Source organism: Megascapheus bottae, chromosome 14, assembly GCF_031878675.1.
Source record: "Megascapheus bottae isolate mThoBot1 chromosome 14, mThoBot2.hap1, whole genome shotgun sequence".
NCBI lineage: Eukaryota > Metazoa > Chordata > Mammalia > Rodentia > Geomyidae > Megascapheus > Megascapheus bottae.
In genome coordinates, this window is record NC_143522.1 from 13,202,468 (window position 1) to 13,226,568 (window position 24,101).

Sequence of the window (24,101 nt, forward strand, 5' to 3'; positions counted from 1 at the left end):
GTTAGATCTAAATCAAATGTGGAGACAGTGATGTCTCATGTATCTCTCCCACTAGAATATAAATAAAAGGGACACAAAAAACATTGACCAACTCAAATAGAGGTTGGTAATTGCTACTTTACCTTCCTTAGTTCTCAAAAATGCATTTGCCAGAGCTCTTTTATTACAGGGAGAGCTGTTAACTCTGCTCCCCACTAGTAAGCCTAAGTGAAAGCTAAAAGGAGTGCCTTCTGGAAGACATTTTTTTTTTTACTTGCAGAATTTAATCTCTGGCTAGTATTATCTTTCTAGTAAGAGAGTCCAAGTCTTGCTTCCTTGTGACCTTCCAAGCAGCAGTCTGTGTTCTATCAGAAATCCCTCCTTCCCAACCCACCAGCACCCTGTGTGGTAGCAGGAGGAGGGCCTTCCCAGCCCTTTGCCTGGGGCCACGCCAACCCTCAAACTGTGGTTTCCTGAGCCTTCTTGCTGTAGTGTGACTGTTTCCCACACATGCCCAGCAAAGCTGCAATAGTCATGTTTATATTGACCAGATCAGTAGAGTCAGTCCTCAGTCATCTAGCTCTTTCACTCTGGGACACAGGAATAGTTCACACGCTGTCTCTGCCTGGCTCTTACCTCTATCCATACTTTACCTGGAAATTATGCAGAGTTTTCATAGAGTTCTTCTGTCCTTTTGGAATGACTATCAGGACAAAATAGCTCAGATGATATGTATTTGGTAGAGTTGCAGGACTGGGCTAAGAAAGGGTCGGGGAGCACAGGAAGACCGATGTCTGAATTCATCTAGGGACATAACCTTTTAACATAGTCCCAGCGTAGTCAAATTTGATGGCTTTAATCCTACCCCAATTAACCTGGGCTTTACCAGGACACCTGGGGATCCATCTCATTACTAACTCTCCAGGATTTCAGGTGGTATACAACTGTAATCACTTTATAGTCACTCAGTATGTTGAGTATGGTCACAAGTCAGATCATGCAGAGCCTTTTTCAGTACTGGAAAGAGGATCTGCTTCTTGTCTGTTGTTTCGAGGCTTAAGCAAGCTTAAATGTGAATGGACAGAGAACCAGCTCTGATAGCAGGATTCCATTTCTAATGAGAATCCCCCCCACACCCTTGCACAATGGGTTAATACAAGTTACAGGCCAGGAACATGGCTAGTGGCAGAGTGCTTGCCTAGCATGCACAAAACCCTAGGTTCAATTCTTTGGTACCACAAAAAAAAAAAGAAAAAACTACAAGTAGTGCTGTGGTTCAAGTGACAGAGTGCTAGCTTTGAGAAAGCCCAAGGACAGCGCCTAGGCCCTGAGTTCAAGTCCCCCAGACTAGCAAAAAAAACCAAATGAACAAGTTACAACGGGTTTTTGTATGAATAGAATCTGAAGGTAGGTTCTCTCAGACTCCATGATGCCAATCAGAAATCCACTTTCCTTCTGTCTATTCTCTCTAATATATCTTTTCATTCTGGGCCTGTCTTACCACTAGCTAACTCTCTGTGTTCTTCTCCATTAGGAAGAACTGTAAAGGCAAAAAAATAGGAACCAACCAAGTAAGCTCTCTTTAAGAGTTTTCCTAAAACATCTCATTGGCTAGAACTGAGATAAAACGATTATCTCTATTTTTTTTTCCTGTTGGGCATGGGACTTGAACCTCTACATGATTATTTCTAAAGACAAAAGAGAAGTAGATCCTGTTGTTGTTGTCCTTGTTGTTTCAAGCTAAACACACATTCTCCAAATAGCATCAGAATTTGGGAAGAACAGGGAAAAAGGCAATAGCCAAGCAACTGTCAATCTCCTAAGCCCCAAGTCCTAACTTACTTCAGTTGTTAGGTAAAGTTAAGGATTGAGTTTACATAGAATATGAAAGTCTAAGGTCTTAACACAAAATTCATACCTAGGAAGGTTTTGTTTGGGATCTATCAAGAGCTCACTTAGAATATAACACAATAGGTACTATTCAGAAAATCCAGAGAATGGTGCTGTAGCTGAGAGTTTGGCCTAGTGATAGAGTGCTTGCCTAGCATGCATGAAGCCCTGGGTTCCATTCCTGGTACCACATACATAGATAAAGCCAGAAGTGGTGCTGTGGCTCAAGTGGCAAAGGGCTAGCCTTGAGCAAAATAAAGTCCAAGGACAGTGCTCAGGCCTGAGTTCAAGCACCAGGACTGGCAAAAAATAAATTAATTAATTAAATAAATAAAAATTACATCTATATGTTAGCACACATTTGCTTGTCTTCTTGCATAGGAATTGAGTTGTTGCTTCAAAAAATAATAGTAGTATATTTTGCTGGTCCCTCAGTAAATGTTTATTTAGTACCTGGGCACTGTAGATGAAACAGAATCAACCATGCACAAATACACTCATTTCCACATTCATCAGTGGTTATAGTGCAAAGAGAATGGCTAAGCTGTGATAAGACACGCAAATAAAATTTTATAAAGGTTCAGGAGAGGAGCCGGGCCCAGTGGCTCCTGCCTGTAATCCTAGCTACTCAGGAGACTGAGGTCTGAGGATCAAGGTTCAAAGACAGCCCAGGCACAAAAAGACCTGAGACTAATATTTCCAATTAACCTCTAGAAAACAGGAAGTGGGGCTTGGCTCAAGGGTAGGGTGGTAGCCTTGAGCAGAAAAGCTCAGGGAGAATGCCCAGGCCCAGGGGTAGGGCAGTAGCCTTGAACTGAAGAATTCAGGGACAGCGCCCAGGAGTTCAAGCCCCATGACCCACAAAAAAAAAAAAAAGGGTCAGGAGAGGAAAAAATATTTCTGCAGGAGAGGATTGAGTAAATATGATCTGGGATCCTAAACATATGTTTTTATTTTACGAGTTTGCTTACACAACTAGTATCATCATCATAAGACCAGAAAAGGATGTTGGAAAAATATATAACCAACTACCATTCACAAAGGATTACTGATAGGTAGGCTTGCATGCCATCCCATCATTGGATTAATGAGTGGGGGCGGTGGGAAGGAATGGAAAAATTGTTGGGTACCTGTTGGGTGCTCCAACTTATTTCAAGAAAGCCTAATGGAATGCCTGGGCTAGAGTTATTGGATTAGACAGACCTTGCTTTAGTCACCCACAATCCATCCGGCAAGCAGTTATAATTGCTTATGAAAAAAATAAAGCTGAAGCTCAGAGAGGTTAGTTAACTTGAGCAGATCAACCAGTTTGTAAATGACCAGACTTCCATTTGAGCCCAGGCACATTTGACAGAAAAATCATGTTCTTTCCATTTAGCCTGGGCCTCTGCCTCCTACTGGTGATTTAATCTGGTTCTACAGCCAAGATTGCATAGTCAGTCCCTTTCTCAACCCCAGTGTATAGCAAATCCTACACCCGAGTAGTTAAAACTGGGCCTTCACATGGATATTTTCACTCTGCTCGGAGCTCATTTGCTTAAATGGTATCACAACTCTCTTTTTGAAATAATTGAGATACTTTTATAATAAACATACAGAACATATTTATAGCGAAGTATTAATCCCACTTCTGTCTACCTCGATCCCTAAAAGTTCTTTGCCATGGAAATGATCATTTTTTTGGTATACCCTACCAGAATTGCCCTGTGCAAATACTAATGTGTATATTAGTGTGTGCATGTGTGTCTGTTTGATTTCCCTTCTTTTAACCAGAATAGGTGCCTATTATACATATGGTTCTCAAAACTTGTCCTTTCTTTTTCCCGCCTTCCTTCTTCTTGTCACTTAGATAACCCAGAAAGATTATTTTTCCTCCCCCTTTTTTTAATTAAAGAATTTATTAACATTGATTTTTACATCGTATTTCAAATGTCATGTTAACAAATAAGTATTCAAGAAGGGAGTTTCTATATACAATCACTAGCACATAGACTTTAGGATTTGTATGTTATAGATACAAATTAGCATGTGTAATAAAATCTTATGTCTATAGAGTATATAGTCCATCATAGATTTTATGTCTATATAGTTATCTTTATATCTCCAAGACCATGTCCATAACCTTGGGTACCCAAATATTAAGTCATTGCCATTGTACTGTTTGGATCTGCTATCCACATATTAAGGATACCATGCACTTTTTGTTCCTTTGGTCTTGAGTTACCTCACTCAACATGATTTGCTCTAATTTCATCCACTTCTCAGCGTATGCCACTATTTTATCTTATCTGTTGGCTATGTAGAATTCCATTGTATATACATATACCACATTTTTTGTATTCATTCATCTGCACTAGACAGAAAGACTTTGATAAAAAGAAAAAAATAAGCCAGGCACATTGGCTCACACCTGTTATCCTAGCTACTCAGGAGGATGAGATCTGAGGATCACAGTTCAAAGCTAGCCTGGGCACTAAAGTCCATGAGACTCTTTATCTCCAATTAACCACTAGAAAACCAGAAGTGGTGCTGTGGCTTCAAGAGGTAGGGTGATAGCCTTGAGCTGAAGAACTGAGGGACAGTGCCCAAGCCCAGAGTTCAAGCCCCACAACTGACCCCAAAAAAAGATGAATTTGAAAATATAGTTTTAGTTGTTTCTATGGTGCAGTTATTGTTTTTTATTTGTTAATTGTTTTTTGCCAGTCCTGGGGCTTCAACTCCAGGGCCTGGGCACTGTCTTGGGACACATTTTTGTGCAAGGCTAGCGCTCTGTCACTTGAGCCATAGTGCCACTTCTGGCTTTTTGTCTGGGTATGGTACCAAGAAATCGAACCCAGGGCTTTATGCATGCTAAGCAAACACTCTACCACTAGGCTATGCTCCTGGCCCTTGATTGGTTTTTATTGCTAGCCATTTCCTCCCAACATTACAAAGTATTTCACTGAATAGTATTATGTGGCTGAATGTAACTCAGTAGTAGAGCACCTGCAAGGCCCTGGCACCAAAAAAAAAAAAAAGAGAGAGAGAGAGGAGGGGAAGAAAGGAGAGAAAAAGAAAGGGAAGATAAAGGAAAGGAGATAGGGGGAAGATGCAGCCTGTTCTTATGTCTGGTTTCTTTGGCCCTCATTCTGACTTTGATATTCTTGCTTTCTTACATGAGGCATCCCTGGGGTAGCACATTTCTGCCTCTCCCATAGATTAGGGGACCTCAGGTAGGAAAACAGCAGTTGAAAATAAGGGGTTTGTATCAAAGCTAGTCTCAAAAGCTTGGCTTCTCTCTGGGAGCTTTGGTGACTGCACTATAGAAGCAATCTGGACTCTATGGTGTTCTACCAAAATACCTTCTTACATTTACATGGTTCTTTAAATTTCTTTTTGGGTCACACATAGAGAAGAATTAATAAAAGTCCTTTAGTTTCTCCTTCAGGTGTTTTGCTGAAGTGAAAGAGTATCTCAATTTGAAATTGCTTATTCTTTGTCAAGCATTTTAGTCAAAGATATTTACTCCACATGAAGCCCTCCTCTTATTTCTGCCTCCCCACACCTCTAGACCCATTTCTTGGAATTGGGACATCCTAAGACATGAGAAGGGCCGCTGTGGACATTTTTTTGAATCTTCTTAATTCATCTTTTAAATCTGAAAAAATTATAATTCACCTGAGCTCTAGTTGTTTATGCCTGTAATTCTAGCTACTTAGAAGGCTTAGCTCTGAGTATTGTGGTTCATTTCCCAGGACCAGCACCAAAACAGATTCATATAATTTAAATAACTAAAGTGCAAAAATAATACTAGTGACATCTCACTGAAAAGTTCATCTTTGGAGCTCTCATCTTCAGTCCACCCAAGCCTGGCACGGTAGAATTACCATTCCTCCCATCTCAGCATGTGGTATCTACCAACAGAAGCCAGTTTCAAGAAATGCTTTTTCAGAAGTAGACCTATGTTTTGAGTGGAAAAATGTCTGCCTTGAACAAAAACGCCCAAGTAGGAGCTTGAAGCCATGAGTTCAAGCCTCAGTACCAGTATACACATACTTACACATAAATGCTTTTAAGAACTGTGTGTTTCATCAATCGTATTACCTTTCTCTTAATGTGGCTTCATGATATTGTTATAATATATACACATTGGCATAAGTACTGATCATACTGAGGGACTAGTAACCAAATTTGTGATACACACAATCCATGTTGCTAATGAAGCAAATAGACTTAAGAACTTGTACAGCATCTACTGGAAGGAAGTATACGTCCACATTCTGCAGATCCATATGCCTGCTGATCTGTAGTGGAGATTTTCCTCATCTTTATTTGTAGGCCTACCCTCTTGCCAAATTACCTTTGGGTTGATTTTTTTTTTTTCTAATGGGTCATGGGGCTTAAACTCTGGGCCTGTGTGCTGTCCCTGAGCTCTTCAGCTCAAGGCTACTGCCCTACCCCCTTGAACCACAGCACCACTTCCGCTTTTCTAATAGTAATTAGAAATAAGAGTCTCATGGTCTTTAGTGCCTAAGCTGGCTTTGAACCTCAATCCTCAGATCTCAGCCTCCAGAGTAGTTAGGATTACAGGTGTGAGTCACCTGTTGATTTTATATTCATATAATGACTGGTATTCATGTAGTAGTTTTACTTTATTTTTTACTCACATACTAAAATGTAAGTGATTTTTAAAGTTTTCTTTTTTAAGTATATTTTAAAATTATCTTTAGTGATACGAAAGAGTTGGTCAAATATGAATTTTTCAGTCAGTAGAGTATTACTATGCTAGAATTCTAACAACAATCCTCAAGACAATGTATGGTCTGCTTTTTGTTCTGGCCTCATCTCTGCAGTCTGTTTGCTCACAGTGCCCTAGCCATGTGGCTTCTTCCCTTTCCTCCCACTTCAAACCGTTTAGAGTTCAGAGGGCTGGGGCAGACTTGTCCCAGATTTGACTCTGTTTATGTACTTGACACCCAGCAGGAAATATTCATTAAATATTCATTAAATATAATAGGAAAAAAAGTTAAGACTATAAAACAATGGTTTTGTACACCTGGCCAGTGACTCCTAGGCCGTTGTCCTTTCAACGAGACTACTAAACTCAGCTTCAAGAGACTCCCTTCTCTGAATCTAGACCTGCTTTAATAGTTTTTTTTATTCTCTTTGCATGGCTTTAGGATTATAATTAAATATAGAAAATGAGTGTGAAGGGAATCTCCATCAATCTTTTTTTCTCACTCTCTGTCTTGCTTACAGGCGATCTTTGGCAACCAAACATTCCCTAGCTCCAATTTATGGACAATGAATAATGGTGCAGGCTGCAGAATTTCAAGTGCCACGGCTGGTGGCCAGAAGCCAACCACTCTACCACAAAAAGTGGTGCCACCTCCAAGTTCTTCCTCCTCCCTGCTCCCCAAACCCCCATCCAATCACAAACAAATGCTCAGAAAGGCAACATCCCAGAGAGCTGCCAAGTAAGTTTTTCTAATCATTATCTGTTTAGTATCTTCAAAGTTATAGTAATCCTAAGCTAAAGGTAGTCTTTATGAAGTTAATAAGACCATTTAGATTGAAAACCTGGATACCTGATGGGTAAAAATGGCTAACTTTAGACTCAACCATGGGTATAAGTTGGAATTGCTTAGAGAGCAATGAAAGCATTTTGTAGCTTACAGTGCTGTGGCTGGATAGCCATTGCTCTTTTCTTTAATCTGCCAGTTTGGGGACTTGAATTCAGGGCCTGCTCACTGTCCTTGAGCTTCTTTTTGCTCAAGGCTAGCATGTAATCTACCACTTGAGCCACAACACCACTTCTGGCTTTTTCTGTTTATGTGGTACTGTGGAATCAAACCCAGGGCTTCATGCATGCCAGGCAAGGCCTCAACCACTAAGCCACATTTCCAGCCAGCCACTGCTCTTTTAGGTTTTCCAGGTGACAGAAGAGAGTTATTTGCAGAACTCAAGGTTATTCTGGCAGGAGTGTCAGTCAGTGTATCAGGTAATTATTCTGAACTGTAAATAAATGAATTTAACACCTTCCTTCCCCTTTGTTTTGGTTGTTGGTTCAAGTTTAGGCCTTCCTAAGTTCAATTTTACTTTTAAGAAAGAATCCTAGGGCCTAAAAAAGTACTTACAATTTTTTCTGTTGGAGGGTGAATCATATTCTATATCAAATAGAAAAGGTCCCACTTATGGCTCTTTTAATCCTATTTCTGGCATTACTTTTTCCAGCAAATTGATTCTGTGCCTGCTAAGTACCAAGCCCTGTTGGGGGAAGAGTTGGTATTCTAATACCTGCAGATTTCTCCAGAGCAATAATGAGGAAGACCGTAGCCCATGATTAAATGCTGATAACAGAATGTGTTAGAAAGGAGGTTGTGCATTCTCTTCACCTGGAAAAAGGAGTTAAACTCTTAATGGTGCACACCCTGGAGTCAGACCTCCTGTCCTTACAGCCCCACTCCACAGTCTGCTAACTTGATACTATTGGCAAGTTATGTAATTTCTTAGCCTTCGTTTCCTCTTTTATAACAATAGGGAAGAGTACTTCGAGAGTCAGTAGATAAATTTGAGCAGAGATAAATGTGCATAAAGCCCATGGAACAAAATCTAGCTCACACTATAACTCAGCAGGCCTTAGTCACCTTCAGACAAATGCTAAAGCCACACTGTCCTTTGCAGAGTGGAGAGGCCTACAGGAACCAAAGAGTTAGTGAGTTGAAAGTGAATATTAAACCTTCCAGCAAACTCATTGTTTGTGGATGCCTTAGTTATGGCTAGTACCCTGAGATGGCTCTTGGTAGCCTGAGTGGCCAGCTGGTGGACTAGACTGGTGGGGAGGTGAGCTTGGGCAGCATCTGGGCTCTCTCCTGGCGAAGATGTAGCAGCCTTCTAGGTGGAGTTGCAGCCCTTTGGACAAACTTCTTTGCTGCATTTTTGTGGTTTCTTCTTTGTGACAGGCAGTAGTGTGGGAAAACCGGAAACAGTTCAGCATCAAAAATGCACAGAAGGGAGGAAAAAAGCAAAGATTTCTTCAAACTTTAAGAAATATAATCCAAGTATCAAAAGGCATGCTGTGAGGCATTGTTCCAGGAAATAGTTTCCAATTTGCCTTTAAAACTCTAGCACAAGTCTGTGAAGCTAAATTAGCACTAATGGGGACCTTAACATTCTCTCACATGGAAAATGTCCAGGGTTGCAAAGGCCCTACAGATATTTTCAAGTATTTATTCTAGTATTCAGAAAAAGGAATAGAATAGATTTCCATCTGAATGGACTCAATAAGAAGCTCCCTCTATGAAATATTGATATACTTTTAAGTAAACTTAATTTTAGATTTACAGAAAAATAGTAATTCTAGTACAGAGTTTCTATGTACCCTTTCCCATTGTTAACATATTCCTCTGCCATAGCAAATAGCACTTAGTTGCTATTGTGATCTGTAGTTTTACTTTATTTGGATCACTGAGGTGACTTTTAATCCAGAGTTTTTATGGCACCTGGAATAAAGATCCTGAGTACCAGGATCCCCAGGTATTTTTATTCTTTTAAAGAGATAGTTGTTCCTAGCTAACAGAACAACTTAACTACATACCTGTGATTATTTCCTATTTTAAAATTGAAATACTAATAGTAATAGTGCCTATCCCATGGTGGGAGAATCAGATGAATTAATGTCAAGCACAGTTACCGGCACCAATAGATGTTAAATAAATATTCTGTGTAATTAGGAATAATACCAAAACTACGTTTCAAAAATGCTTCAGATAATTGTTTTTATTTCTGCTTCCCAGATGTATTGCTTCATTTGCTTGGATCTTATTGTGACCCTTATTCCAGCTTGGTTCAAATTAATCAGGAGCCCTCAGTTGTAACTGGTGGGACTGAGTCACACTCAGGAATGCTATAGTGGCCCTTGGAGACACAACTAATGAGAAGTTGTAGTGAGGATTTGACCATGCCAGACCCTGTGTCTTTGGGTTGAACTTCAAACTTCTCCTAGCACAGAAGTTGGCATTAGACAGATAGAGAAGCAATTTCCAAGAGCATCAAAGTTTCCACATCGTAGAGGGTTATGTTTGGAGAACAATAGAGCATAAAAGATGGAATGTGTGGATTTGATGCACAGGGAATTGAGACTCAACAACTGCAGGGTCCTATTTCTTTATGATAATTTTCAAGTCACCTTCTGAATGCATGTTTCATTTTCCCATCTGTAAAACAAAACAAAACAAAAACCAAAAAAACTGCTCTCCCTACTGATTAGCCAAAATAGCTTGTCGATTCCATTGAAAGCTTTTTTATGAGCACATTTGCCTTTTAATCCTGGTGCTTTGTGGCCATTTTCCTGATCCTCTCTTGGCCCAGCAATTCTTATTAGGCTCTCAAACTATTAGGTTCTCAAACTCATATGTCCTTTCCATATACCCCATTTGCCAGTTCTGTGAAGAGAATAATTCAGAATTTTCTTTTCTCATTTCTCTCTTGTCAGTAGCCTTTCTTGACTTTCTTCTCTAATATGTGCTATACTTTCTCATATCTTCCTTTCTAAACTGTTTCTGATATTTCAAGAAGTAGGCTAAATTAAGAGGGATGATAACAGCCTAGGAACAACCTTAGGAACTTGGAACCCAAACTATCTTCCTTCTAAGTGACCTTTAGCCCGAATGATACTCTCCAGGAAATACAGAGGAGAATCCCATCTGAGAAGACTGAAATTTGCCTAGCAAACTTCAGACTGCAAATAATCTTTTAAAAGCCAGATCAAAGGTGTTACAACTTGGGAGATTTCTCTGACCAAAGGAAACAGACAGGCCATGATTATTAGCTCAGTGGTAGAACACACACTTAGCATGTGTGAGACACTGGGTCTGATCCCAACAAAAAGAGAGAGGAGGATGAAGAGGAGTAAGGAAACAGAGAGTCAGACTGAACTGTCTTGCCTTCCTCTACAGAGTTTGATTGCCTTGCCCTGTGCCTCAGAGTGATCTCAGTGGAAACTGAAGGTGATGGCTGTCTGTGTCAGCACCCAGGACAGTGGAATCTGTTAAGGGCTATGGAGGATTTAGAGGGAGGCAAGCAGTGAGAGCCAAGCAGCCCAGTAAAACCAACCAGTAATGTGCCCCAAACAAGGGTGAGGTCAGCAGTATGATCGAAAGCTCTCAGAGATTATTGTCAAAAGAATATAAAAACAAGCAATATCATTTCTAAATCATGTGAACCATTAAAGCAAGGAAGTTCTAGGATAGACCAATCAGAAAATACAATGTTCTTGTGAACATAGAAGCTGTCTTACTGGAGACTGACCATTATCCACCTTCCTTTTAAGCCTCTTATCGCATGTAGTCTAAAGAAACATGGTTGAATCTGTGACATGTCCATCCTTAACTTTAGGTGCCTTTGGGTCTTCCACATTTCTATCGTGTGTAATTATGAAGTAGTCATGTTGGGAAGTAAAGGACTAGAGAGAGGGTATGGGATTACAAGTGTGGCAAGGTTTCATAGGCAGTCAGTGGCCAGCCAGAACTGGCCCTCACACCACTACTGTGTTAACCACAGACTTCCCAGAAAACCACTCACGACAGTGCATCTGTACAACACATGAAGATTCACATCTGAAATGATGCTTTGGGAAAAACACAAAGTATTTAGGAGCACATTCCTCCTTCTGTTTTGGGGGTGGATAGGGGTGATGGGGCTTGAACTCTGGCCTAGGCACTGTCCCTGAGCTCTTCAGCTCAAGGCTACCACTCTACCCTTGAGGCCACAGCCCTACTTCCTGTTTTCTACTGATTAATTGGAGATAAGAGTCTCTTGGCTTTGTATTGCCCAGTCTGGCTTTGAACCTTGATCCTCAGATCTCAGCCTCCTTAGTTGCTAGGATTACATTCCTCTTTCTTTCCATACCAGTTTTACCACTTGAATGACCAATGAAGTACTCAGAAGAAGGAAAATTTAGTGCCACTCTCAGGGTGGGAAGTGCTGCGAGATTCCTGGTAGGTGCTGCATTCCTGGAGGTGGTTCCTCCCATGAGAGTGCAATCTGACCCAGACAAACCCTCCTCTTACTACAAGAGAAAGGGGCTGGGCATGACAAAAGGTGAGCAGTGAGATGTACCACTTGGGGTACAAGAGCTGATAGTTCATGCCTCTAATCCTAGGTACTCAGGATCTGGAGACTAAGAGTGTCAAAATTCAAAGTCAGACTTCCGACAGAGGAAGGTACTCACTAAGGTCGAATGTCACTGAAACATTTTGGGTCACATACTTTCACCCAGTAATACAGACATTTAGACATTTTCTTTTATGTCCCATTCTTCCAATGGCTTTTTGGGTGTAGCTTTTTATATGATTTTTGTAGTAGTTACTCTGGGGATTTGAAAGTATAATTCCTAGCTGGGCACCCATGGCTCAAATCTATCATTCTAGCTTTCATGGGGGTGAGATCTATGGATTGTGGTTCAAAGCCAGCCCAGGCAGGAAAGTCCATGAGACTCTTATCTCCAATAAACTACTCAGAAAAGGCTGGAAGTGATGCTGTGGTTCAAGTGGTAGAGCACTAGCCTTGAGCAAAGAAGCTCTGGGACAGCACCCAGACCCTGAGTTCAAACCTCAGGCCTGGCACAAAAAACAAACCCAAATATTATGACATTTAATAATACATTGTAAGAGATTATAATATTTTTTTAAAAGAAATGTTAACAGAACAGTTTGGTTGACAGGCTGCTTAAAAGAGTATGAAGTAAAATTATCAAAGTTTGCTTGAATAGAGGTGCTGTATTAACAATGTATCAGCTATAGCAAGAATGACATTTTATACTGGGTAATGCTTTAGTTGTTGCTTAGTAGCATTCCTGACCTCTACCCCCTTTAGCTACCAGGAGTACAATGTCACCACAACTGTCTTGGTATTAGTATAAGGCCTGGTAGGAGAGGGTAGTGGTAAAAAGATGGGTTCCTTCTTCCTTACCCTTTGAAATCTACTATTCTACATGAAACTTGGCTTTTTAAAATGTGTCAACAGCTGGGCACCAGTGGCTTGGCCTGTAACTCTAGCTACTCAGGAGGCTAAGATCTGAGGATCCCAGCTCAAAGACAGCCTGGGCATGAGAAGTCCGTGAGAGTCTTTATCTCCAATTAACCCACCAGAAAATCAGAAGTGGCATTACGGCTCAAGTGGTAGAGCATTATCCTTGAGCTGAAGAGCTCAGAGACAGCACCCAGGCCCAGAGTTCAAGTCCCATGACTGACAGGAAGAAAAAAAAAAATCTGTCAACACCAGGAATTACATATATTTGTCCACCAAACAACTACTTATTGGGTACTCATTCTGTTAGTGGAGACGTAGCAATGACCAGAGACTATGCTTTCTTGAGGATATATTCCAGTGGACGACGAAAATCATGAATTCCAAAAGATGTAGTAGTTCAGAAGAAGTTATTGGTTGGTCACAGAAATCAAAAGTCAGAAGAGAGAGACCACCAAGACAAGAGGCAGAGCCATGGAGGTCTATCCTTGAGCTTACCTTTCCTCTCCCTGACTTTCTATCTGTGGATCTGACCAATCTCCTTTGTGTTTCAGAGGGTCGTCAACGGAAGGGCAGCTGAATGGACTCCAAAGCAGCCTTAACCCTGCAGCCTTCATGCCCACCACCAGCTCCACAGGTTAGTGGCTAATAGTTCTTTTTCACATGGAACAGCTGGGAAGGTGGCACTTTAACCCCTTCCCTCCTGTCTGTGATGAGAGCTTTGATTCAAACAACAAGTAGCCACACTTTTCAAGCATTGGCATATGGGCATTTTTATGTCCTCCTTTAAAATAAAACGACAGCCTGGGGGAGGCATTCTCTGGAACGAATTCAAGCTAAATGAAACTTTACTGTCTAGTGAGCTGCTGTCACTAGTGCCTTGTACTTGACTGGTATTGTACTTGACTGTTTCTGCAGAATTTCTGCATATTGGGTCTCTCTCTTAATTCTCACAACAGCCCCATGAGATGGGTCTCTCTGTACCCATTACAGAAAGAAAGAGGCTCAGACAGTTGAGAAGCTGTGGAGGTTATACATGAATACAGAGCTAGAGACTGGTGTTGACTGAAGCTTGCTGTGCTAATGCTATGGTCTATTGAGCGGATCAAAGCCTGTCAGTGGAGAAGCACACATCTCAGTGAGGCTGCAAGGGGTTCAAGAGCCCATGGTTTTCTATCCAGAGTAACTCATAGATACACAATTGAAAATGGAAGAAGATCTCTTTGACTCACATCAACAGATACTGGTTATTGAGTTACCTGTGTGGAGAAGGTAAACTGCCAGACTGTGGAGTATACAAAGGGCGAATAAAATAGTCTTAGCTCAGGAAGCTAACAAACTCGAGAAGATGGACATGGCAGTAGTAGTGGGAAGAAGTAGTGGTATCGATGACACAGGGATCATTGATGTACTAAGGAATGATAGTAGACCACACCAATCAGCCACCTAACGTGAGGTTCAGTGATGAAGGCTTCCCAGGTAATAACTCATGGACACTATGCAGGCATGTACTGTGGGAACTCTGTTCCTCATTTTATGGCTGAAGAAATCAAAGCACAGATTATGAAATCTGTGTGGCTGAAGACTCACAGCTAGAAAATAGTCAGGTGGTATTTATACCTGAGTGGAACCTAGGGTCTTTTAGGACTGGGGAGGACTTCATAAAGGAAGAGACATTCAAGCCAAGACTTGAGTATGAGCAAGTCAGTCAGAAGCAGGAAGGTATGAGGTGCAAGTAGTCCCAGGAAGAAGGTATGGGGAGTGCAGGGCCATGCACAAGGGCTGTGTTCTGCTGGCTCCCACCTTTCACAGTGTCTAGGACTAAAGCAAGAGCAAGCAGTGGCAGGAGAAAGATGGTGCAGCAGCAGGGCCAGTTTATAAGTCAGCTGAGGAACTTGCCCATCATCTTCTTATTAGTCAGGAGCCACTTAGCAGTCCATCCATGTGGAGAATGTGCTGAAGACCTAACCTGATAGACCTGAAAATTATATTTCTGAAGAGCAAGTTTGCTTGACAGGATCATTAGGATAATTGCATTGTCTCAGGCATATTGTGAGGATTCAATAAAATAGAATAAAAGGGATCCATGCCTACCTGCAGGTCAGGTCACAGTAATATTTCTGATTTGAAATTTGTTCTCTTCTACAATTTTAAAGCTGAATTCAAAAAATAATATGTATATACTGATGTCCCTTCTAAAAAGAGTTACTAGAATGAGGCAGTATTTTTTGTTGTTGCTGTTGCTGCTGTGGTGGCAGTGCTGGGGATTGAACTCAGGACCTCATGCATGCTAGGCAAGTGCTTAACCACTAAGCAAATATACCCAGATCTGAAAACATGGAAGTTACTTTGAAGGAAGTAAAATTTCCACCTGGCACTGTGATGGAAAAGAAATGGAGATTTGGATATCTGGGAGATTCTGGATAGAGCGTTTAAAGGAGTTCTACCAGATACAGCATCTAAGCCCCTTCACCTTCCCAGACTGCATAAGCTCAGAAACTCCAGGAAACCCAGGCTACTTCATTTGCATGTTATTAGCCTGATCAGTACTTGAATTGACCTAAAGAAGTTAGAATTGTGACACTGAGTCATACTTTATAGCTATTTGACCATCAACTCATGTTTCCTGTCCCTTAGTGACATTATGTGAAAGATTTTGCCATGATCATACTGAATTTGGTATCAGCATAAATCCATAGAGCAGAGAGAGGTTATATTTCTCTTGGCCCCTCATATCTGATCTCTTCACTACTTCTACCTTCAGGTAACAACCTTGTTCAGGTAGCCTGTTACTTGCTGCTTTGTACCAGTGACTCTGAGCATCTAACCATCCTTAAATTAGTTCTCTTCTGTCACTTCCCTGGTGTTAAACACTGATGAACATATTTTATGAATCAGTCATTTCCTGTACTTTTCAATATATATTTTTTTTACCTTTGTAGCATCAACAATTGATTCCATCAGAGTAGTAAGTGCTGCTTGTACCCCGGTGTTTCAAACTCACATTCTGTGTTTCCCACTTTAGTAGTACATCTGGTTTTAAGTTATCCTAGAGGACTAGCAAGGTTTCCTGTGGAAAAAAAAATTTAGGTTACCAGAAGTAACATTTTTCTTTAAAAGAGGGCAAAACACCCCATAATTGAGGTTCAGGAAGTTTGCGCCTATATAGAAATCCCTAAACTGCCTTTGAAAGATACTTAGCCCCATTTTCCAGTAAAGGCATTTGATTAAACATGGGCCCTTAGCCTGCATGCATTTGGCTAACCTGGTTTTTGGTTTTGGTTTTGGTTTTGGTTTGCCAGTCCTGGAGCTTGAACTCAGGACCTGAGTGCTGTCCTTGGGCTTTTTCAAGGGAGCTCTAACACTTGAGCCTCAGCACCTCTTCCAGCTTCTTTTTTTATGTATGTGGTAGCGAGAAATTGAACCCAGGTCTTCATGCATGCCAGGCTAGCACTCTGCCACTAGGCCAAACTCCCGGCCCGCAACCTGGTTTTAAGATGTGTGATTTCACTCCTCAGGCAGTCTGATTAAGGTAGTAATTCATCACAGGGCACTATTGAAATACAATGCAGTCCTTTCCTCCTGATGGTGGCTAAGTATATTCTTACTATGAGAATTGGATGAGATAATGCCTGTAATGCTCCATGACTGCTACCCTCCTTGAATTTCCTACCTCAAACTATATAGTTCTCTATGGAAGGAAAGGGGTAGAGTCAGCAGATTGGGAAACTTGAGAAGGAAGCTGGAGTGAGGCCATTGGCCCAAGGCCAAAGTCATTGCCTTTCTTTCTCTGTAAACATGGAGTTCTTCTTGAGTTCCAAAGTGCTAATGGTGAGCTAAAATAGCAGAGAACAGCAGACTAGATAACTGACATATCTTTCATGCTGATTTTATCATGTCAGCTACCATTAATGTAGAGGGCTAAAGCTACACCAGCTGCCCTCAGCACTGCCTGCCCCTTAGCTCCTATAGAAGCACTGTGTCCTGTGGTGTGACCTCTTCCTGCACTCTACTCCCTTATTTTTAAGATCTTATTGGTCTGTCGTTTGTGGAAGAGATATTATTACTACAACTTGAAAGGCAATGATAGATTTCATTTATAAGAAGCAAGTATCTATTTAATGGTTATCACTAAACATTACAGTGAAGCATGCTACAGCTTTGTGCTCTTTGCATGAGGAAAGTCCAGTGGCACCCCAGTGACTGTGCCTGTCCATTCCACTCTGTCACTATGACAAGAACAAGTAGCTTACCTTGATATGAAGTAAATCTAGTGGGGCTTTAAAGGACCTGGAATCACTTTAACTTTTCAAGTGAAATTATTTGATTAATAGTACTCAGTAGAATTTTTATTATTCATTCCTGTATACATTATATAGTTTGTGGGGCTCCTGGGTGAATCTAAGTAAAAAAGTTAAAAAAAAAAATAAGTAAAATTCTTGAGATGATTACCCTAGTATCCTATGACATTTCTCTTTTTCTTCACACGATGATGTAGAACTCATATGTTTTATTAGTCCCAAAACATTCCTCATGGGCCAGGGGGTAAGAATTTGCATTCGTTACCCGCTCTCACGCTGTTAGAAAACAGAAGAGAGCTCATTGATGGACCTGGTGTTTGGCAGGAAGTAGGGTGGCAGCATCTTCAAGGATGACAATCTCCTTAACCTAGTTTCGGATTTTACTTCCTGTCCCTTGGGCCTAGATCAAACATAGTGTTAAGTAGGGATTCTTTTTCCATTTTTTCAGGACCTTTGGAAGCTCCCAAAGTCATTTTCGCCAGATCCAAACGCTTACCCCCACGATCTGGAACCCTTGCTGCAATTATAGGACAGAGAAAAGCAAAGTAGGTGAAGGCAAGGCCAATTTAAGGTAATAGTAAGAATAAGAGCATATTTTTTTTTATCATTGCCACTTTCTGACTTTATGCCATAGCAAGACAGTAGCTAGGGACAGTGAAGAGAATGGATGTAGTTCAATGCTTGGCATTTGTTAGGCCCTGTATTTGATCCATTGCACATAATACCACACACATGCACACACACACACACACACACACACACACACACACACACACACACCTACCATGAAGTTGGGACTTCAAAAACTCAGAGAAATGCTCCAAAACCTGGGCCCAAAGTTGAGATGCAAATAGTTTGCTCCTGTAGTGGTCTACCAGTAGGTGGAGCTAAGACAGCAAGAACTTTTTCTGCTATGAAAGGCTTTTGTTTAAAACTGTGAGCTCTTTGAGACAAATCAAAGAATCTACAGCAATAATTGAATTTTCACAGGTAAAGTATAACAAAATAAGAGAAATTGATATTTTGAAAATCATATTCTCATAGTCTTCAAAGAGAATTGAGGCTCTTTGTCGAGGTTAGGTAGTTTGTGAACTAGACTTACAGGTAATGGGAAGTAGAGAGCAAACAATATATTATTTTTTAATTAACACTTTTAATGAGTTATATAAAGTAAACACAACTATAATTGGCCACAAAACAAGTAATAAATCTTATCCTACATCCATTTTAAAAAATCTCATATACATTGAAGGAACTGTCTAAACTTGATCTTGTGAAGCTGTATCTACACACCCACTAATTGCTGCCCTGAGTACTCTGTTCCCAACTGTGGCTTTCAGAACTTTGCAGAAAATTCTGTGAAACCTTGTGACTGTGAAGATTCCTTAATGGCCCACCTGCTAGGAGTTTAATATTCTTCTTACCTCACAGGGAATATTTATAAACTATTTGAGAAGCATTATTCATTAAAATGCCCCCCAAGAGAGCAAAGGAGAAAGGAAAATTATTTACCCACCACAGGATTCATTTACATGGGGTCAGAAAACTTCAAATGTCTTTCTCCTGCCCATCTAAAATCTTTCCAGAATGAAATGAGAAGAGACAGGAGTATAAAATCCATGGCTTGGTCATCCACCAAAATGTACCCCCAAAAAACCTGAAAATAACTAGAGTTCTATGGTAATACTCAGCCAATGGCCCCTTAGTGTTGATTCTAAGCAGCCTGTCCAGAAAAACACTCATAAAATAGAGAAAACTAAAGTGAGACGGTCAGAGTGAATACAACATCAAGCTCCAAACCAAACTGAGGAATTGCCAAGAAGTACTTGTGTCTATGTATTTCCAGGACTATGAACTTTGGGCCAGCCACTGTTGTGGTATTACTTTCCTTAGTATCCCTTATGGCCAACCCTGAATATTACATGGTAGTATAGACCATCAGCAGAGAAGCCTGCCTGTTTACTTGGCCATTTATTGCAAGGATAGCCCGCTGAGCCTGAGCTGTCCATATGCAAGGATGGGTGAAGCTGTGAGATTTGCCAAATGTACATGGGTACAGAAGACAGAGCAAGATGGAGTGAGTCTCAGTAGTCAACCTCTCAGAACCTGTCCTAGTCGACTTGGCATTGGCAGATGACACAGGATGCCTCTTGTTGAGCTGGGAAATAATGTAGGTCACAAAGTGAAGAGACAGAAGCTCAGAGGTCATAGCTCCTTACCGGAGGCATTTTTTTTAGTTGTGAATGAGTTGTAGAGAGTCTAGATCCCTTCACAAGTATCATCCCAAGTTCTGACGGTCTTAGCACCTTTTCGTAGATGGCTTTAATGAGGCAGTGAGGTTCATTGACAGGCTTACAGTGTGCTCACATACTGTGTTACATCATATTGATAAGACATTTATTGTCCTTACCAAAGGATAGAGAGAAGGGTCTGTTAGTCCTCTGTATGCAACTCCAAGTAAGTGTCAAGTTTAAATACAGAGGTTGCTATTGGTTTAGATATTGTGCGTGTGTGTGTGTGTGTGTGTGTGTGTGTGTGTGTGTGTGTGTGTGTATGAACTATATTTACTTATTTTCTGTATTCTTGATGATCTGGCATTTGGGGAGCTCTTATAGTCCTGGAAAGAGGCTGTCCCACCCAGAAATGAAGATATTAACAACTTGTCCATAAGCATACCTTTTATACACGGCCAGCTCCAAGTTTATGCTCCAAGCTACCAAACTTTCCCACTCCAAGCTAAAGCCTCCCCTGCCCTAATCATTCCAAGGCCAGATTCCATTAAGCTAGACTATTTCATAAATCCCAGAGCTCCCAGGAATTATTCAGGCCAGCCAGGCCCAACCTGTTTATTTGCCATGCCTTCTTTTTGTCCAGAAAATCCCAGTGAAGGCTCTAACCTAGACGGTATCATCCTGGCTGAGATTGTATCTTCCTAGACTCCCATTTTCAATCTCCTGCTGGATGCCAGTAATTTCCCCTATGACCTGCCCCTTCCCCTGTGAGAGTAATCAGTTTCTTCCTCCTAAGCCTTCTCTTCTCCTGTGAGAAACTGAAAAACTGCCATATCCAATATAACATCCTTCAAACTAATGTCATCAGAAAGGTATCTTTAATTTGCAGCACCAGAGACCAGCAAAAGTGTGAATCAGGGTTTTATCACCCAGTTCTAAGCAACTGTCTAAGCACTTTGTCCTAGGCTTTATTAACACACATGGGGTGTTCAGTGTTATTGCCAGCTCAGTCTGGCTGTAGCCACACAAGAAGGATGTAGATCCCTCCACATGGCAAACTCACCTGGCTCCCAGCCAGTGGAATTTCATGCTCTCCTGTCCTGAGGACTCTTTCGTTTCATTTAGTAACTGTTTATACATTCAGAAACAAAACTCAAGTGTATCTGAACAGCCTGGTTGGAAGAGGGAGGAGGGGAAGAACCCAGTCATGAGTTAGGGCGAGATAGGAGAGTACTCTCAGAACCCACCTAAAGGAGGATTCATTTGCCATAAAGAAGAGTAAAGAACTCAGTTTCTGAAGTGAATTAAGAAATAGGCTACTGAGAAAGATAGCATCTGAAAATTGATATTGTCTCTTGCTAAGCTGGCAAGATCCCAAGAGAAGAGTTATTAACAATTGCTACTTTGTTATGAAGAGACAAGGGAAGTACAGGAGCCCCTTTCTCTGTCTGGAAGAAAAATGCCTGGCACCCAGCTTTGTTAGACTTGTACCTACCAGGGCATCTTGTAACAGAGTTGTGTGGTCCCAGCTAAGACCCATTCACTTTGGGTGGAAGAAGATCCAGTCTATTCTTGTAGCTCAGAACTGGGCCAGTAACCAGTGTAACATTGCAAGTTTTTGTACACATCACCTCTGGGTATGGAGCCATCCTCTGTAGGTATGCATCCTGTGAACCCACACACCTTGCTGCTGGTTTCAGTGGCATGCTTGTTGTAGCCACGTACTTTACCATCCTTGTATCCTCAGGATATAATTGTTCCTGAAAGTTCTAAAGAAAGAAAATGGCATGCTAAGCCATGCCTGTCTTTGGAAAAAGCAAGCTTTACAAATGGAAATATTTACAACTCTGCTTACCTCATTGTAGAGTTTGAACTGGGCTCCAAGGAGTGTGGGTGTTTAACTCAGGGTGTGGAGAGTGATAACTTGAAGCGTATTGCCCTGTTGACATGGTTGGCATTGAAATTTATCCTTTATTCCTTCAAATTACTCTATAAAGAAAAGCCTCTATTCCCTTCGATCCTCAGCGTGAAGGACATCACAGATACAACTTGAAACAATAGTCCTTTATACTCCTCTGTTCTCATCTTGCAAGTGTGCAGGTATTTCCAATTAGCACCAAGGGTACCAAAGGCCTCTCTGCTCTTGAAACCTCAATCCAAGTAATCTAGCTCTCAGGACAGAGAGGTTACAGCAGTAAACTGTAACTCATCCCCAGTAACATGTGCTCCTAGTAACTTTTATCCCCAATAGAAAATGGGGGTGCAAGTCAGAAAACTTAACCCAGTTTATAGAATGGTGAGTTGAAGGAAAAAAATCAGCTAGTTCAAAGTTGCTACAATCTTGTTATTTGTTTATTGTTCAGTCTTTCATACTACTTCTAATTTGCTTCTCATGGAAATCAAGATATTTGACAAGCCAAAAGGAAGATACTTTTATATTTGACAAGTTTTTTTAATGTATTATATGGCTGAGCTATAAATTTTATGAGGCAATGAACTATCCACAGTTTTTAATCACTTATCAGAATATGCAGTTTGTGTAATTGAGCACCAGTGCACATGCTTGTGTGTATGTATATACCTTGGTGCCTGCGTGCTGTCCCTGAGTTTTTTTTTTTTTCAGTCAAGGCCAACACTCTACCCTCTACCCTTGAGCTGCTTCTCCACTTCTGGCTTTTTGATGGTTAATTAGAAGTAAGCGTCTCACAGACTTTCCTGCCCAGTCTTTCCTTCAACCATGATCCTCGTGAGTTGCGAGGTTTACAGGCATGAGCCACTGAAGCCTGGCTTAGAATATGCAATATTTAAACTTCAGGCCTTTATTGTATATGTATTTGCCCTGATCAGTGTCCTATGTGTGAGAGCAGCCTCATCTCTTGGTGGAGGAGTTGTCTACAGTAGTCTTTGATCAGCAAGAAGAGAGACACCTTCAATTACCTTTATTAAGGAAGTCATTGTATATAAACATGGGGAGGAAACAGCCCCAGAAGCCAGACCTCACTGCAACCAGCCACCTTATTTGGGATAATTGTAGCTCTGCTGACTGAGCAGCAGCTCTGTCAGCCCAGCCCTCTGACCAGGTCATCTGTGTCCAGATTTCTACCGCCCAGCTCCATGCTACTCTCACCACATTGTGTGAGAGTCTTCTGTTTGCATTCAGTCTCCAGAAGACACAATCAGAATACTTTTCATTCATTCATCCAGTGGTGGCTGCTTTGCAGACAGGTGCCAGCATGGGACTGCGATAATGGCTGTGTGTGCCAGAGCTACCATTTATGCTTTCCTTGTGATTTTTCTCAGATGGGATTGTAGGTAGACAAGTATGAGGTTGACTTTTCATATTCAGCATAACATTTTTTTTTTGCCAGTCCTGGGCTTGAGCTCAGGGCCTGAGCACTGTCCTTGGGCTTTCTCAAGGCTAGAGCTCTACCACTTGAGCTACAGCACCACTTCTGGCTTTTTTTTCTATGTATGTGGTACTGAGGAATCGAACCCGGGTCTTCGTGCATGCTAGGCACGCACTCTACCACTAGGCTAAACTCCCAGCCTCAGCATAACATTTTAAGAAATAAAATGACGTGATAAAACAGTAAAAGAAATTCAGGGTCAGAAACAAGGTAATGAAATTTTTCAAAACTAGGGACTTGCCTAGCACCAGTGGCTCATGTCTATAATCCTAGCTTCTGAAGAGAGCTAAGGGTGGCCAAAGTTCAAAACCAGCCTGGGCAGACAAATCCATGATAGTCTTACCTTCAGTTACCTAAAAAAGCCAGAACTGACATGGCTGAAGTAATAGGGTGCCAGCTGAAGCAAAAAAGAACACAAGGCTTTAAGTTATGCCCCAATACTGGCATAAATGATGATGATGATGATGATGATGATGATGATGATGATGATAAATTTACTATAATGGAGTGAAACTTGTTTTGAATTTCCTGAAAGGACAAAAATGAAATATGATAAATTGGAACATATAGTTCTAATTATCAAAAAAGAAGAAATACTCTGAGGAAGATTAAGCTTTCTCCTAGGTCTTATTCTAAAAGAAGTATATTATATCCTTTATTAGAGTATGCCAAATGCAGTAATAATGCCCTCAACAAGCTAACCAGCAGTGTGTTTCATGTGGCTGCTTCTTGGCATGCCCTACATAAAGGCACAGCCTCGTAGGACATGTCAACACAGGCGGCCTTGTGAAGAGACGACACTGTTGTAGCCGTGCACATCATCAGAGTAAGACAGTGAGTACTTGAGGACTGGATGAACCACAAGTGGTGTAAACAATCTGAAGCACAACCTCTCCCAAGGAATTGCTTGGTAATAACTAGTGCTCTTAGAGAAGGGCCCAGGCTTTTGTTATCTTACTGTGTGAAGATCCCTATTTATAAACTCCGGGAAGCAAGTGGTAAAAGAAATGTCTTCTAAAACCTGGAAACGAAGCAGTATTTTCACCCCATCATATGGCCGTGTGTTTCTCTGCTCATTTATCTAGCTGGTACCATCTTCCCCCTTTGCCTGTCTCCCCAGTATGACTAGCTCCTGTTTGTCATCCCCAACCCCAGCCCAGTTCTATCCTCTGACCTGCCTCCAGATCTAAGTTAGATGTTAACTGACTGCTTGGAAAGAACTCATTACCTGGCTTAAGGTTGGCACTCTGGGATCTTTGTAGATTGACCTGAAAGGCCAGGGGTCA

The 24,101-nt window shown here is 41.2% G+C and overlaps 1 protein-coding gene across 22 annotated transcripts in view; it reads left to right on the forward strand.

The window, feature by feature from the left end:
• Ttll5 (tubulin tyrosine ligase like 5) overlaps nucleotides 1-24,101 on the forward strand; it is a 249,727-nt gene that overhangs the window by 198,882 nt on the left and 26,744 nt on the right. For 11 of the 22 annotated variants that reach the window (XM_090344520.1, XM_090344522.1, XM_090344516.1 and 8 more), the window contains 3 exons: nucleotides 7,108-7,325; nucleotides 13,431-13,513; nucleotides 17,626-17,722. In XM_090344520.1, coding sequence (XP_090200646.1) covers nucleotides 7,108-7,325; nucleotides 13,431-13,513; nucleotides 17,626-17,722 — 398 coding nt within the window. Of the gene's footprint in view, nucleotides 1-7,107; nucleotides 7,326-8,082; nucleotides 8,341-13,430; nucleotides 13,515-17,625; nucleotides 17,749-24,101 lie in introns of those variants that run through there. The other 11 variants (XM_090344533.1, XM_090344536.1, XM_090344535.1 and 8 more) reach the window with 5 other exon arrangements.